The 17,451-nt window shown below is 34.0% G+C and overlaps 2 protein-coding genes across 2 annotated transcripts; both read left to right on the top strand.

The window, feature by feature from the left end:
• Positions 1 to 455: 455 nt before the first annotated feature.
• LOC134711642 (transcription intermediary factor 1-beta-like) lies at positions 456 to 3,716 on the top strand. The gene is made up of 3 exons (XM_063572394.1): positions 456 to 1,023; positions 1,417 to 1,470; positions 3,599 to 3,716. The coding sequence occupies exons 1-3, from the start codon at positions 576 to 578 to the stop codon at positions 3,631 to 3,633; spliced, it is 537 nt and encodes a 178-aa protein (XP_063428464.1). The 5' UTR covers positions 456 to 575; the 3' UTR covers positions 3,634 to 3,716.
• Positions 3,717 to 12,530: 8,814 nt separating this feature from the next.
• Positions 12,531 to 16,583, top strand: LOC134705680 (uncharacterized). Its single transcript, XM_063564404.1, has one exon. The coding sequence runs from the start codon at positions 12,531 to 12,533 to the stop codon at positions 16,581 to 16,583; it is 4,053 nt and encodes a 1,350-aa protein (XP_063420474.1).
• The last annotated feature ends 868 nt before the right edge of the window (positions 16,584 to 17,451 follow it).

A 17,451-nucleotide genomic window follows, 5' to 3' on the forward strand; every position in this document is an offset into this window, starting at 1 on the left:
ATTTAAAATTATTTTGTCAATTCTGACGTTAATGCACTAAATAATATGTGGATATGATTCTGAGGTTTCGAAAGTAAAACAGTTGAAAATCACACTTATTCATCCATCCCAACCAATACTGTAACAAAATATAACATCGTTCCAATCACTGTGTATTTATCTACGTGCTATTGGACAAATGATATGCACTGCACTGATATTAAGGTCTCAAAAACATGCATGATAAATTTATTGATAGTAAATTTGATTTTAAGTAAAAGTTTATTGAAAAGAAAATTGTATTTCCATTTCTTTCCTTGTTTATTATTTACCTGTGGTTTATTAGAATTTCATACCGGTGACGCCATACATAAAACGTAAACAGGGCTGTATTGCAACCTCAGCTTAGGAGGACGGATGAGCGGTTAGTTCAATCGGGAATTGATTACCTAGAAACTTATCATTGGTTTCAGAAAATAAACAATGTAACATGAGTTTTGTTCACAAGAAAGTTTAGAATTATTATACAGATCTGCTCATTTTACTTGCTGTGATCTTATTTATTCGAACTATTTTTCAAAACAAATACTAAAGGGATGGCAGGTAACCCAAACGTTTGCGATGGCTGTGATAGCTTTGAAAAGATTAAATCATGTTGCGTCAATTGTGAGCAGTGTTATTGCCAGGAATGCACCGCTCATCATATGAAATGTAGAACTACACGGTTACATATCTTAATGGATGCTTCAAACATTGACACAGATAAAACTCTAAATTCTTTTGATGTTAAATGCGTTAATGAATGCGGGGAGCAGGCAGTAATGCTTTGTCTAGATTGCAAACAGTTACTGTGTGACAACTGTACACAGAAACATACAAGGCTTAAAGCAACCAACGATCATAATACCATAACAGCGAAACAACTCGTGAGAGACGAAACATTATCAACTACTTCTGTTGATGCTTACTCTGAAAGAAGAACTGCAGCAGTTTCAGATTCGCAGGAATTAGTGCATGCACAGGTTCAAGTTAGAAAAGCTTTGGGTACGTTTTTACGTATGTCAGAATTATATTAAGTTTTCAAAATGCTCCGAAAGCTATTTCATGATTATGAAGAAGCTTCTTTTTGTGCTTTGTGAATTGTAAAAAAATATAAAAAAGGAAAACAATATTTTCAATTCATTCTTTTTATTTTTTACCTGTGTTATATGAACACTGATGTAATAGAAGTGCATACAGTTGACGCAATAGTAAAACGTAAACAGGGCTGTATTGCAACCTTAGCTCAGGTCGACGGATTAGCTGTTGGTTGAATCGGGAATCGATTTCATGACAATTTATCAAATATTTCAGGAATAAGTTATATAAACATGAACTTTGATTACACGAAAGATTTCAGTAATCATACAGATTTGTTCATTTTACTTATATTTTCAGGTTCACAGGAATTACTGCATGCACAGGTTCAAGTTAGGAAAGGTAAACATTCGGGTACGTTATTACGTATGTCATAATTAAATTATGTTTTCAAATGCCCAAAGCTATATCATGATTTTGAAGAAGCTTCTTTCAATGCTTTGTGAAGTTGCATTGAAGTTTTTAAACATAGTAGAATCATATTCAAAACAGTGTGGTCCTGGCCATTGATTGACGACCTAAATTATCCCATATCTCAGAATAAGACCGTTGTTTTTTATGTCCTTTATAGCTTTCTGTTCGTCTTAACCAGTGTTCCGTGTTGAAAGCCGTACTTTCATCTATGATTCTTTATACATTGTGACTGTCAAAAATGAAGAATTGTCTCATTAGCACTCATATCACCTCTCCTAAATTATGAAGAAACTCTTTTCGTTAGGATAAAGGCTATGGGATCGTGTATAGAAATAAGAATTATTAAAAAAAAAATGAACTGGTTTATGAATTCCCATGCTACTTCAATCATAAAAAGGAAAGCAACAAAAATAACAAACTTCAAGGGAAACTAAAATATCTCAATAACAAATATGTTGTTAAAGCAGATAAACCTCAAAACAGCATCGTTTTTGTGATTGAATTTTATTACACATTCTTCTTGACAAATGAATTATGTATTGACCATTCCATCACTTGGAAACTCAACATATTTCCCAATTATCAGGGATAAAAACCTGGATAACTAAAGGTATGACGTTCTTAGTTCTTTTTAGAATTTCAACAGTAGATGAAAAACTAGATCTTCTGTAGCAGTATTTAATACCAAAATTACATCAGTGTCCTTACAAACACGTTATATTACTTGGTTTTATCAAGTGCTCCAGGAAACCTCTTTCTTAATTATTAACATCAATTGTGTTCTGCCATCAAAGGCGGAATTCAAAATTATAACGAAACAACCCATTCTAAAGTTAAAGTAGTGAATCAGATGTGGATACTAAAAAACGATCCAAAAATCTTAAATAGTACATACTGTCTAAGACTTTTTCATTTTTAAATTTGACTTTTTTACATTTTACACATATATTCCTCATTTCGAACTTAAAGTCAAAAATGACATTCAAAATTGATACTGCTTTGTACATTAAAAGAAAAGTCAACGTGGATACCAGTATTTTGCCTTAATTAGGGATACTTTGTACTTTAAAAAAAAAAAACTCGGCTTTAAACAAAATAATTTTAGAAACTGACATCTTCAAGATGCTTAACTTTTGGTTTAAAACATAGTTGTTACTTTTGAACGACGTTTTTTTAAACATACATTCGACTTTTCCATGGAAACATACTGTGCCCTTCTTTTTCCCGACTTGATCTTTATTCACATTAGGCTTTCTTCATACCGGAACTTTAAAGAAATAAATAAAATATTAGTTACTTTAAAATTCATTCTAAACAATATATATGATGTTCCAGCATTGCCTGCATACATAGTATATCTCCAAGTTAGAAAGCTATAAAACCAGGAGTTCCAAATGGTGAAGTTGAAATCATCCCTCCGTAAAGTTTACGGATGCTATCAATATTTGGTTGACCGTTAAGTAATATCGGTTTAACAAATAATAACAAATGAGACCAACCGAATTCGACAAAAAATTGTTTTACTCACATGAGCAACACGAATAACATGAGCAATTTACCATTTTTGGAGCAGAATCTTCTTATCCTTCAAGAGCACTTGAGAGAACTCATCCCTACTATGAAATCTTTGCAATCACTTTGCATTTGATAACGTAAGAACGGACTAATGGTATGCACTGCATTTTCTTCACTGAACTAAAGGTCTCAAAGCATGAATAATTAACTTATTGATAGTGAATTTGATTTTAAGTTAAAGTTTGGTAAAAAGGAAAACATTTTTATTTTTCAAATTTATCATTGGTATATGAGCTCTTGATTTAAGTACAACAATTAAATACAGGTGATGGCATATTGTTAAACGTCAAAGGTAACAGGGCTGTTTAGCTACCTCAGTTTGGGGAGACGGTTAAGTTGTAAGTTGATTCAGGAATTGATTACCTGGAACCTTATCATAGGTTTCAGAAACATCATAATGATTACATGGAGTTATCACACATATTTTCTTATTTCACTTGAGTGATGTAATCACATTTGTTGAATTAAATCAATTTATTTTGTTTTACTGCAGGGTTGGCAGCTCCATCAAACGTTTATGACGGCTGAGAATTTGATAGAAAGGTAGAATCCTTTTCGGTGCAGTTTTATTGCAGGGAATGCACCGCTTACTATATGAATTTAAAACCCAGACGTTTCCACTTCTTAAACATATCTTATTTGTTCAATCCTTATTTTTTAACAAGGAATTAATTATTTAAGAGAGAGTAATTTGCAAAAACAATTCCTTGTCACAAGTATAGTCAACTGCAAATGTAAAAATAATTTTGGTATTCTAATATTGTATAAAAGATTTGTTAACGTTGATTTCAAAAGTTTTGACATTGAAATTGAAAATATTTTGATTAGTAGATTTAATTGATGATACTGTAGCCGATAACGCATATTAATAAAGGAATTATGCGTACAATTTTAAACATCATTAAAAGGTAAGAATATTTGTGTCTTGTTAAATTTCAGTATCGAAAAAGCTTGAACTCAATTTAGTTAGAAAAGTGTTCATCAGCTAGCTATAAGAACGGTCAGTAACAAATATATCTATATGCAATGTATATGTTTTGGGCAATGTAGAATAACGCAGGTTAAAGAACAGTTTCAAATGGAATACACTGCATACGAGAACTTGAAGGGACAGCATTTCATGCATATTAAAACATGTGATCTATGATAAACTTTTTATATCGCTATTTTGTACATTTTTCCTTTGATCTTTTTTTGTGATAATTTTCATATCATGCTTCTTGCTTGTGATGGAAAAATTATCGCTAGAAACTAAAGAAGCCACGTGGCGTTGCTAACGAAATTGACTTTGCAATTGACAACGTCGTCATATGTAAAATAGCGATAAACAGATTATCATTGGTCATCTCAACTCGATTGCTTTTCTCACTTTCGCTGTACAAGCTCAAGAGAGAAAATCAATCTCGTTGAGATAATCAACGATAATCTATAGTTACTTTACAACGTATGCACATTATATTTTGTTGATGTTAAGTGAGTCTGCTGATATGTCAGTGTCAATTTCATCTTGTTTTAACTTGTTTAAAAAAAAAAAAAAAAAAAAAGAACAATTTACATTGTAAACACTACGTATAAATGAAGTAGTGATGAAGTTTGTGTTTGTATGAGTTAGAAAGGTTTTATATCCTATTTTATTAATTTTAAACACCATATCGTATTGAGTATAGTTTTTTATTTTCATATTTCCAAATGTTATGTAACTTAAAAATTACTTAGTAATAAATACTAGTTATGTATGTATGTGCTTGAAAACGGCTTATAAGGTAAAATAAATAAGTGTTATTCTTATTCTTATTTATTGCACATAGTAGCACGATACCAAATGACGTAATTGTATAGTTATCGTTCCTGACGTCATTGAACAACCAGTTAATGCAGCAGGTTTCGTCGTGTTTATGGCGGTTGACAACCAATACATGTAGGCCCTAAATTGGTCTTTTATTGCCAAAATAAAATTTTAAAAAAAAATCCTTTTTGGTAAACACTTTTACTTTAACTTTTATTACTTGTATCCCTTTCTTCTTAATATTTACATTAAAATATGCTGGTAAAAAATAAATTGCCAGCAGTGTAATCACTTATCGCTGCTGACATATGAGAGCATCATTGGAATTCGAATTCGAAGAAATTGTTTCTCAAAATTCACCTAAGAATTGAATGCTACTTTTTGTAACTTTATTTGGGGTGTAAAAGCGTTGAAGTGCATTTTGTATTAAGCGCGGCAGCACTTTATTCTTCAAATGTGCGCACGTTCAACGCTTTTACAACCCTATGAAGATACAAAAAGAAGCATTCAATACTTACAATTACATTTTTAGCTAGGATGATAAACACGATTTTTATCACCTTTGCATTAGCTCACCTGGCCCAAAGGGCCAAGTAAACTTTTCTCATCACTTTGCGTCCGGCGTCCGGCGTCTTCCGTCGTCGTCGTCGTTATCTTTTACAAAAATCTTCTCCTCTGAAACTACTGAGCCAAATTAAATCTTACTTGACCACAATCATCATTAGGGTATCTAGTTTAAAAATTGTGTCCGTTGACCCGGTCAACCAACCAAGTGGCCGCCATGGCTAAAAATAGAACATTGGGGTAAAATGCAGTTTTTAGCTTATAACTCAAAAACCAAAGCATTTAGAGAAAATATTTCAGGGGGTTAAATTGTTTATTACGTCAACATATATCTGACCTGAAAATTTCAGATGAATCTGACAACCGGTTGTTGGGTTGCTGCCATTGAATTGGTAATTTTAAGGAAATTTTACTGTTTTTGAATATTATCTTGAACAATATTATAGATAGAGATAAACAGTGAACAGCAATTATGTTCAACAAAGTAAGTTTTACAAATAAGTCAAAACGTCCGATATGGTCAGTTGACCCCTTTTTTGTAGATTTTTAGAAAATATTTTCCACTGTAACTACTGGGCCAAGTTCATTATAAATAGAGACAATTGTAGCAACAAGAATGTTCAGTAGAGTAAGATCTACTAACACATCACCATCATCACAACACAATTTTGTTGTGAATTTATCTGTGTCCATTGTTTTATATGCACATAGACCAAGGTGAGCGACACAGGCTCTTGAGAGCCTCTAGTTTAATCTACCTGTGCATTTGATTGTGGGACCTCGTGTCATCGTGAATGATAAATTTTATTGTACAATGAAGTTGATTAAGGAACAACGAGAAATTTCAGTGTAGCCAATCAGAAAATCGTATTATAATGAAACTTATATCTTATGTTATTATAATCAAAAGATTTATTAAAAACAATAATTTATTTTCTTTTAAATTCTCTGATCTAAGATATTGTATCCAATCCTTTGTGATTGCGTTTAAAGATTTTAACTGAGATTTCCAGTTGGTTTTTAGCTCACCTAGCCCGAAGAGCCAAGTGAGCTTTTCTCATCAATTGGCGTCCGTCGTCCGTTGTCGTCGTCCGTCGTCGTCCGACGTCATCGTTAGCTTTTACAAAAATCTTCTCCTCTGAAACTACTGGGTCAAATTAAACGAAACTTGGCCACAATCATCATTGGGGTATCGAGTTTAAAAATGAGTGGCGTGACCAGGCAAACCAACCAAGATGGCCGCCACCGCTAAAAATAGAACATGGTGGTTAAATGCAGTTTTTGGCTTATAACTCAAAATCCAAAGCATTTAGAGCAAATCTGATATGGAGTACAATGTTTATCAGATGAAGATCTGTATGCTCTAAAAAATTTCAGATGAATCAAACAACTCGTTGTTTGGTTGCTGCCCCTGAATTGGTAATTTTAAGAAAATTTTGCTGGTTTTGGTCATTATCTTAATTATTATTATAGATAGATAGAGATAAATTGTAAACAGCAATAATGTTCAACAAATTAAGATTTACAAATAAGTCAATATGACCGAAAGGATCAATTGACTCCTTTAGGAGTTATTGTCCTTTATAGTCAATTTTTAACCATTTTTCGTAAATCTTAGTATCTTTTACAAAAATCTTCTCCTGAAACTACTGGGCCAAATTAATCCAAACTTGGCCACAATCATCTTTGGGGTATCTAGTTTAAAAATAAATGTGTCCGATGACCCGGCCATCGAACCAAGATGGCCGCAACGGCTAAAAATAGAACAAAGGGATAAAATGCAGTGTTTGGCTTAAAACTCAAAAAACCAAAGCATTTAGAGCAAATCTGACTGTATCTGCCCTGAAATTTCAGATTGATCGGACAACCCGTTGTTAGGTTGCTGCCCCTGAATTGGTAATTTTGAGGAAATTTTGCCCTTTTTTTGTTATTCCGCGCTTCATACAAAATGTGCTTCGGACAACGCTTTTACACCACAATGAATTTACAAAAAGAAGTATTCAATTCTTAAATAAAATAAAAAATTAAAAAATTAAAACCACAAACGATAAGACATTAAACAATATCCAATTGGAATGACAAAATTGACGTTTTTATCAAAAATTAACTGAATTGGTAAAAATGGTGACTCATATTTCGATGTATCTCGTATAAAAGACCGGTGTATCACAATTTGGCATTATTCTCCTTCATATAATAACAAACCAATAAGGAAAAGAACAAGCATTTCAGAAGAAAAAAAATCTTATAAAAATTCATATAAATGTAAACATTTAAACTGATCATTTATTGTCAACCTTGAACTTCTGGAAATATCCTCGGTTTTCTTAATTTATATGAAATTTTCTGTTTGATAAGTGTATTCGGTAAAGAATGGTTATACAAACAAGATCGATAAGTTTATGCAGAATAAATGTATGCTAGTTCAAAAGGGATTTGTATTGGTATTATTTTATAAATTGTATAAAGTATGATACAGTTGACATTAATTTCTGTAGCAAATATCTTCTATTCTAGTAGGTAGTCAAGATAACTCGGTCTTTTAACTCTGCTATCCTCGTCAAGAAGATTATAAATCAATCCATCGACTGTTTTCATCGGAATATTCTGTATATAAAAAAGATGATGTGGTGTGATTGTGAATGTGACAACTCTCCACAAGAGACAAAATGACACAGAAATTAACAACTTTAGGTAACCATATGGCTTTCAACAAAGAGCTACGCCCATACCGCATAAATAGCTATTAAAAGCCCCGAAATGATAAACGTAAAACAATTCAAACGAGAAAAACGAGTAGACTACTGTGATACGACGTGCAATCGTAACAAAAAGCTTGATCGTAATTTGCACAAAACGATTCCAATGTTTCCGTAAGTTCGTTACATCCTGTCGGTAATTAAGCGCGAATATATGGACGGCGTGCACAAAGTTGAGTCCACAAACGTAACGTCTTCAAGTTTCTAAAATCATTTACGACGTCGGAAATTCTACCCAGAAAACAGAAGCGTAAACAAAAACACTTGACACTTAGTTTATAACATGATTTAAAACATAAACGTTCAATATATTACTACTTTTCGGACAACAAAGCAGAGAAAATGCACATTCCGGAAATTTCAAACAATATATTCTAAGAGCAATGTAAAGGAAAAAATAAACGATTATGTTATGGACCCTTTTCAGAAAATAGCATCAAAACTTCATTTCTTTAAACTGGGACATTTAAAAAATTGAGGTGTACAGCCTAGACTATCGAATCATTCATATTTTGCTGATTTTTTTAAACCTCTTGTTATGCACATTTAGAATATCAAGTCATTTCAAAATAAAAAAATAGCAAGTGCATAATAAAAAAAATTACCGATTCTTCCATTACCTTAATTAAGCAATTCAAATTACTACTTCTTATACCTAACGAACTACATTTCAAACGCATCCACCATGGTCGATTTTGATTTTTTTGTATGTGAAGTTCGTATGACGTCGTAGTCCGAAGTTGTGAATACAATAATGTGTATGCATCGAAAAACTCAACCCTCAAAGTAGTATTGCATAGTTCAAACAGTTGAAACTGTCGATTAAAAATAAGGCGTATAAAGTCACAATATAATGAATTACTTAAATCATGAAAGACAATAGATAAGTGCAATAGGAAAATTATTATTGAACAAATAAAGTATATAAAATCAAATGACACATTTGTTTACCAGTGCATAAACAAACATTCAATCAAGTTGAGAAGAATCTAGTTTAAATAGGGCAATATTTACCGCAGTGTTATCATCGCTGTTGCATGGTAAAAATTGATACGCGACACTTGCAGGAGTATTTTATGGAGACTCTATTCTTAAGATAATAATTACCAATTGTATGGAGATTTCGTAGTCAAAGCTTGGAAGATTCAGTATATCCAGTCTGCAAATTGCGATTAAAAGAGGACAGTTTCCTGGTTTACAGTTTTTTAACGTTATTTATCACTTATCAACTATCAAAAAAGTAAAAACACAAAAATACTTAACTCCGAGAAGTCATTGACATAACCAAAAGTATGATTTTTGGCACCAGCTGAATTATATCTGTGTGACATATACAATCTTCACAAATTTTTCTGTCGAATGAAAAGAAATCATATGTATTATGATCGCAGCATGTGCAGGCATCATTTTGTTATTATTTATAATGAGATTGAAAGAGAAAATAAGTTGACATTTTTTATCAAGACCAAAACAAGCGTATATAAATAAACTCATCATAGAAACTAGGATTTAAATTTTGTAATTACGTCAGACGCGCGTTTCGTTAAAGATTCATCAGTGATGCTCGAATCCAAAAAAGTTAAAAATGCCAAATAAAGAACGAAGTTGAATAGCATTGAGGACCAAAAATCCTAAAAGTTTTACCAAATACAGCTACGATAATATATACATGAGGTAGAAAAGCTTAGTATTTCAAATGTACAAAGATTTGTAAATATTTGATTTATAAATATGACCATATCAGTGACAATTCATGTCAGCACAAAAGTGCCGACTAATGAGCTGGTGATACCCTCGGAAAATAAAAATGAAAAAAATGAAGAGCATTGTAAACCAAATTCCTAAAAGTTTTGCCAAATAAAGCTAACGTAATCTATTCCTTAGGGAGAAAAGCGTTAGTATTTCAAAACTTCTTTTAAACAGTAAATTTATAAATATGACCATATTAAGGTTAGTTCATGTCAGCACCGAAGTTGTGACTACTTGGCTGTTGATACACCCGGGGAATAAAAACTATATATAAATAAAAGCATATTTATCCTTGCCTATTGAAATCCAGTTTGCATATCTTTTCCGACTCGGATAAGTAATGAATATATATGTTAATTACTCTAATTATAGGCGAGAGAGAGAGAGAGGGTGCAATATTTATATTACATCTATTCATCTTTTTTAAAATACACTTGGAGGTTATTTCTTGAACACATGTTGTGATCATTGATAACAATATTACAAAACAACTTTATAAATTGTAAAAATATTAACACGCTTTCATGTCTTAATTAAAGAACACAGTAGTATACCGTTGTTTAAAAGTTATAAATCGATTGAGGGAAAACGAATTCGGGTTACAAACTTAAACCAAGGAAAACCAATGCTGTTTATTTGTTTTGTTTATACATTGTTGTCATTACAGTAAAACGCCATGCGACTGCCATACAGTTGAGAGATATAGCTATCTATAAAATCAGGTATAATTCATCAGTTTCTCCATAAGGAAATGCCTATACCAATCAAAAATATGTATTCCCATTCGATTATTTATCTGATCTTTTACTATTGTCATTTGATAAGTGACTTTCTGTTTTGAATTTTCTTGGAGTTCGGTATTGTTTGTTATTTAACTTTTTACATCATTTAATATACCAGGTGCCTTGTTTCCAGAGCTTCATATTATCAACTATCATAGGATTAACCTAGGATCAAAACAATCTGTGGATAGTTCTCAACAGTATGGTCTTAGTACAAATCAATTACATTATATTTAAAAGTATGCTGTCGTCTTCATAAACAGTACTGTTGTAAAATCTGCTTACTACATGTATAGTAAAGCGCGCCGCTCGATTGTAACGTCACTATAGTTGACGTACTTCCTTTAGCTTTCATTACATTATCAAACTAGCAAGACGTCTGTTATTTTACTTCATGCCATTGTACGAAATCTTACCCACTATACGCAAAATTGGTGCCGAGACCAGATGAAATAATGGAAGCGAAGATGAAAGCCGTCCGAGCGGGACATAAAGGAGCAGTTACCAAACTCCTGAGGAAATTCGAAGACATTCAACAAAGTTCAGAAGCGGATTACGAAGAAATTTCAACGCTATTAGAAGCAGTCACACAGAAGAAAAGAATTTTAGAAAATATCAACGAAAAAATATTGGAGCAAACTTCGGATGAAGATGTAGCAGTGGAAATACAGGACTCAGATGAGTACATGTACAATTTAGAATATAAATTACGGCAAATTACAAAATTAGCAAAGTCAGTTCAAAATCAGAGTTTACCCGCAAATGAATCAATTTCATTGAATTTGAACCCTCATGTCGATAATTTTATACCGAATACCCAATCAGTTCCATCTACATTTATTAGTCAACCTTCAACATCAGCAAACCAACAATATACACATAGCTCAAATTCACGCTCATCGTCTAGCACAAACAGCGAGTATCACAAGCTACCAAAGTTAAACTTGCCTATATTTACCGGAGATATACTAGACTGGCAATCATTTTGGGACTCCTATGAAACCGCGATCCACACAAATCCTACACTGAGTGATGCACAAAAATTCAACTACTTGAAGTCCCTTCTACAAAGCGAAGCGTTACAAACTATAGCAGGATTTTCCATGACAAACACAAATTACGACAAAGCAATTTCATTACTCCAGGAAAGATACGGGCAAACTCATAAAATAGTCCAAACCTACATGCAGGCCTTACTTGATTTACAGGCTCCAATTCATACAATTACTAGTCTCCGTAGTTACTATGATAAGACAGAAACTTATGTAAGAGGTCTCGAGTCACTCGGACAGACAGACGATACGTACGGATCATTACTAGTTCCTGTTATTCTGAATAAATTACCCGCAGAGATACGTCAACATTTAGCACGAGAACACAGATCCACAAACTGGACACTACATGATTTACGCAAAGCGCTTCTCGACGAACTAAATATTATGGAAGCCGGAAAATTACCGGATAAAGTAGAAAGACCACTCGCTACCGCTACATTTTTAACTAGTATGAAGTCACGTTCAAACTCAACATTCGGAAAACCCGAAAAGTCAGTTTCGGATAAAAAAACCTTTCATTAAGTCTTGCATTTTTTGCCATGAAAATGGGCATATAGCCATTAATTGCACAAAAATCACAACCGTTGATGCACGCACAGCTGTAATTAAGAGAGAGAGGCTATGTTTTAACTGTCTCGGTCGTCACAAATTAGCTGAATGCAAATCTACAAGCACGTGTAAAAAATGCAACAAACGTCATCATACAAGTATATGTAACAAGAATAACAGTATGAACGAATCACATGAACAAGTAAACGAAGATAATGGTAAAACCGTATTACACTCCTCCCTTGCACCACATAAAACATCAAATGTTATATTGAAAACCGCTGTCGCTTGCGTGAGCTCAGGAACACAGTCAACGGATGCTAATATTTTACTAGACGAAGGAGCACAGAGATCATTCATCACAGAATCACTCGCCAGAAAACTAGATTTAGGTATAAACGGGACCGAAATAGTTCATCTTTCTGGATTCGGAGAGCAAAACAGACAAGTTAGGCATATGCAATCGGCAACGATTTACTTACAAACTGACGATGTAGAAAACATACCGCTCGAGGTACTTATCATTCCTGAAATAGCATTACCGATACAAACGCACATGAAATCAGTAGTTAATATGAGACATTTGCATGGCTTGAAATTAGCACACCCAATTACCGAAGATGACATGTTTGATATTAATTTACTTATTGGAGCAGATTATTATTGGAGTATAGTAGGAGATAAAATCATAAGAGGTAATGGACCGACTGCCGTCGAGTCTAAATTAGGATATTTACTTTCTGGACCAACGACAAGTATTAGAGAATCAAACAGAAGTTCAATATTGAACGTTATCGTGTCTCATAAAGCAGAGGAATGTAATTTAACAAAGTTTTGGGAAATCGAGTCCCTTGGTATAGAAGACAGTAACACAAAAACAGAGCTAGAAGAATTTCAAACGATTTATGAAAACTCATCAGTGTCATTTCTTGACAACAAGTATGTCGCCAAGCTACCTTGGAAAACCAACCACTCGCCATTACCGTCAAACAAAACAGTCGCCTTTCGTAGGACTGAAAATGTAATAAGACGTCTTAGTAAAGAACCGCAATTGTTACAAAAGTATGGAGAAATCATCGAAGAACAGGAAAAGCGAGGGTTTATAGAGAAAGTCGAGGAAGATTTAGTTAAACCAAATACCAAGTTACATTATATCCCGCATCACGCAGTAAAGAAAGATTCCGCAACTACACCTATCAGGATCGTGTATGACTGTAGTTGTAGACAAACACCGGACACCGCCAGCTTAAATGATTGCTTACTTAACGTACCTCCGAAGTTGAATAATGTAACCGCAATACGTTTAAGATTCCGCATGAATAAATACGCCGTATGTACAGATATAGAAAAGGCATTTCTCAACGTTGGACTAGATATTGAAGACCGGGACGTCACCAGGTTTTTCTGGTTAAGCAATCCAACAGACCCAAGCAGTTGTATCACGACTTATAGGTTTAAATCTGTATTATTTGGAGCCACCTGTTCACCATTTATATTAAATGCTGTTTTATCAAAACACATCAACAACCACCAGACAGAATTTACTGACAATTTAATGAGAGATTTATACGTAGATAATATTGTTTCTAGTTTTAATTCCGAAGATGAATTGTCACAATATTTCAAAGTTGTTCGCAAGTTATTTACAGATGGTGGATTCAATTTACGCGCATGGGCATCAAATAACAAACTATTACAACAACTTGCAGAATCTGAAAAAGTTATCGACACAGAACAGGTAGTAAAAGTATTAGGCTTGCGTTGGAATACAGATCAAGATACACTAAAGTATGCTGAAAATATTCTAGACACGGAAATAGACCTCATCACGAAACGCGAAGTACTTAGAGAATCGTCCAAGATTTATGATCCACTCGGGATCATCAGTCCAGTTACCGTACGAGGTAAAATGTTTATGCAAACACTTTGGGGTGAAAACATGAAATGGGACGAGCCATTGCCTGATCATATGAGAACAGAATGGATTGACATAAGAAAAGATATTAATGAAGCAACAAAGACCGTTATACATCGTCACTACTTCACAAATTGTTCGGATTCTAATAGCGACAATGTGATACATGTATTCATGGATGCTAGCATGAAAGCTTACGGAGCTTGTGCATACCTAGTTTCAGAAGGAAAAAGTTCACTCTTAATGTCAAGAAATCGAGTAGCACCGTTAAAACAGCTAACAATTCCAAGACTAGAACTAATGGCAGCAGTAATTGGAAGTCGACTTTTATCTCATATTTTGTCTCATATTAATGTTAATCGTGTAATATTATGGAGCGATAGCCAAATTGTCTTGAGCTGGCTGAGTTCGAAGAAGACATTAAAACAATTTGTCGCTAACAGAGTGAAAGAAATCAAAGAACTGACTGAAAAGTTTACATGGAAATACTGTCCAAGTGAATCCAATCCCGCCGATTTACTATCAAGAGGAATAACAACTCAAAAGTTTAGAGACAACATGTTATGGATGAACGGCCCTGATTGGTTAACGAACGAGAATAAATGGCCTGAATGGAAAATAGATGAAACGCAAATTATGCCAGCAAGTGCTCAACAAGAAGTTACAGTTGATACGACACAAATACTGAGTACACACAGTGTAACGCAGGAAAATACCATAATTGACATTGACAGGTTTAATTCTTTCAAGAAACTTTTGAGAGTCATAGCCTACGTTGAAAGATTTATATTTAACTGTAGATCGAGAGAAAAACGTACTGGAAATCTTAATACGCAAGAATTACAGAATGCAACGTATACTTTGATACAAGAAGTACAACGAAGACACTTTTTGGACGTAAAGCTAAGCTTACAAAATGGAGAAACAAAGACACACAACTTAGTTAAACAACTGAAACTTTATTTGGATAAGGACAACTTGATTCGTTGTGAAGGACGTATTCATAACGCGCCATTGGATGAATCTACTAAATTTCCTATACTGCTACCTGCAAAAGATAGATTAACCAGACTCGTTATAATGGATGCTCACATTTCACATTTACACTCAGGACTGTCAAGTACCGTCACACTAATCCGTCAGACATATTGGATACCGACTATACGACAAGTTGCGAACAGTATCTTACGCAAATGTGTGACCTGTAAAAAAGTTAAAGGCCGACCGTATACAGCCCCAGATCCGCCGCCTTTACCGAAGGACAGACTACGAGAAGCACCGCCGTTCACAGTAACGGGAGTTGATTTTACGGGAGCTCTGACAGTGAAAAACAACGATGGAACTACAAGCAAAGCTTACATATGTTTATTTACATGTGCCAGCACTCGCGCTGTGCATTTAGAAGTGGTGGACAATTTAACAGAAGAAACATTTATCCTAGCATTTAGAAGATTCGTTAGTAGAAAATCGTTACCGAAAACGATGATATCCGACAATGCTACTACCTACATTGCAGCCGCTAAGCATATAGAGAATCTCACACGATCAGCGTCACTTACAGAAACGTTGAACAACTATGGTACAACATGGACATTTATACCAAAACGCGCACCGTGGTACGGTGGCTTTTGGGAAAGATTGATAGGGATTACAAAAGATTGTGTTAAGAAGGTTTTGGGACGTTCTCTTATCAATATAGAACTTCTTAAGACAATTGTGACTGAAGTTGAAACTATTATGAATGACCGTCCACTAACTTACGTATCGTCAGATCCTTTAGATGAACCGCTAACGCCATCACATTTACTTTACGGACGTCGGATCACAACACTTCCATACCCTGATAATAGAGACTTTGAGCATTCGACGCTTGAGATGACTCATGAATCTGTGAATAAACTGTCTCGGTTGAAATCTCAAATTATTCAACAGTTTTGGTGCAAATGGAAACACGAGTATCTTACCTCTCTTCGAGAATATCATCGAAACACTGGAAAGGACATTCAAACAATTAAAGTTGGAGATGTAGTACAAGTGTACGAAGAATCACCGAGGACAAAGTGGAATCTAGCCGTTATTGATCAACTGAACATTGGAGGTGACGGGAAAACGAGATCTGCTGTTATACGGACAAAACATGGACTCACTTCACGTCCAATAACAAAACTTTATCCTCTCGAAGTGTCAGAAAATAGAGACTTTACTATAGACAATAATTGTGATCTCAACAATCCTTCTACGTCTAGAAACTTAAGCCGTAAAGCGAAAAGTGTTGCCATAGAGAAACTTAAGAAATGGACAAAAGGAAATAATTCATAATCAATGACTGTAAATTAAATTCAAGTTTAGTTTTCATATATAGACATTAACTCCTTTCAGAGACTTCAGAGTTTTCAGTAATTTTTCAAGTGTCAATTTATTTATATTGTAGTTTTTAATATTTTTAATTTCATCTTTTGCGCGGCCCGAGTATGTTGTAAAATCTGCTTACTACATGTATAGTAAAGCGCGCCGCTCGATTGTAACGTCACTATAGTTGACGTACTTCCTTTAGCTTTCATTACATTATCAAACTGTTATTTTACTTCATGCCATTGTACAAAATCTTACCCACTATACGCAAAATTGGTGCCGAGACCAGATGAAATAATGGAAGCGAAGATGAAAGCCGTCCGAGCGGGACATAAAGGAGCAGTTACCAAACTCCTGAGGAAATTCGAAGACATTCAACAAAGTTCAGAAGCGGATTACGAAGAAATTTCAACGCTATTAGAAGCAGTCACACAGAAGAAAAGAATTTTAGAAAATATCAACGAAAAAATATTGGAGCAAACTTCGGATGAAGATGTAGCAGTGGAAATACAGGATTCAGATGAGTACATGTACAATTTAGAATATAAATTACGGCAAATTACAAAATTAGCAAAGTCAGTTCAAAATCAGAGTTTACCCGCAAATGAATCAATTTCATTGAATTTGAACCCTCATGCCGATAATTTTATACCGAATACCCAATCAGTTCCATCTACATTTATTAGTCAACCTTCAACATCAGCAAACCAACAATATACACATAGCTCAAATTCACGCTCATCGTCTAGCACAAACAGCGAGTATCACAAGCTACCAAAGTTAAACTTGCCTATATTTACCGGAGATATACTAGACTGGCAATCATTTTGGGACT

This window comes from Mytilus trossulus, chromosome 1, assembly GCF_036588685.1.
Source record: "Mytilus trossulus isolate FHL-02 chromosome 1, PNRI_Mtr1.1.1.hap1, whole genome shotgun sequence".
NCBI classification, from domain to species: domain Eukaryota; kingdom Metazoa; phylum Mollusca; class Bivalvia; order Mytilida; family Mytilidae; genus Mytilus; species Mytilus trossulus.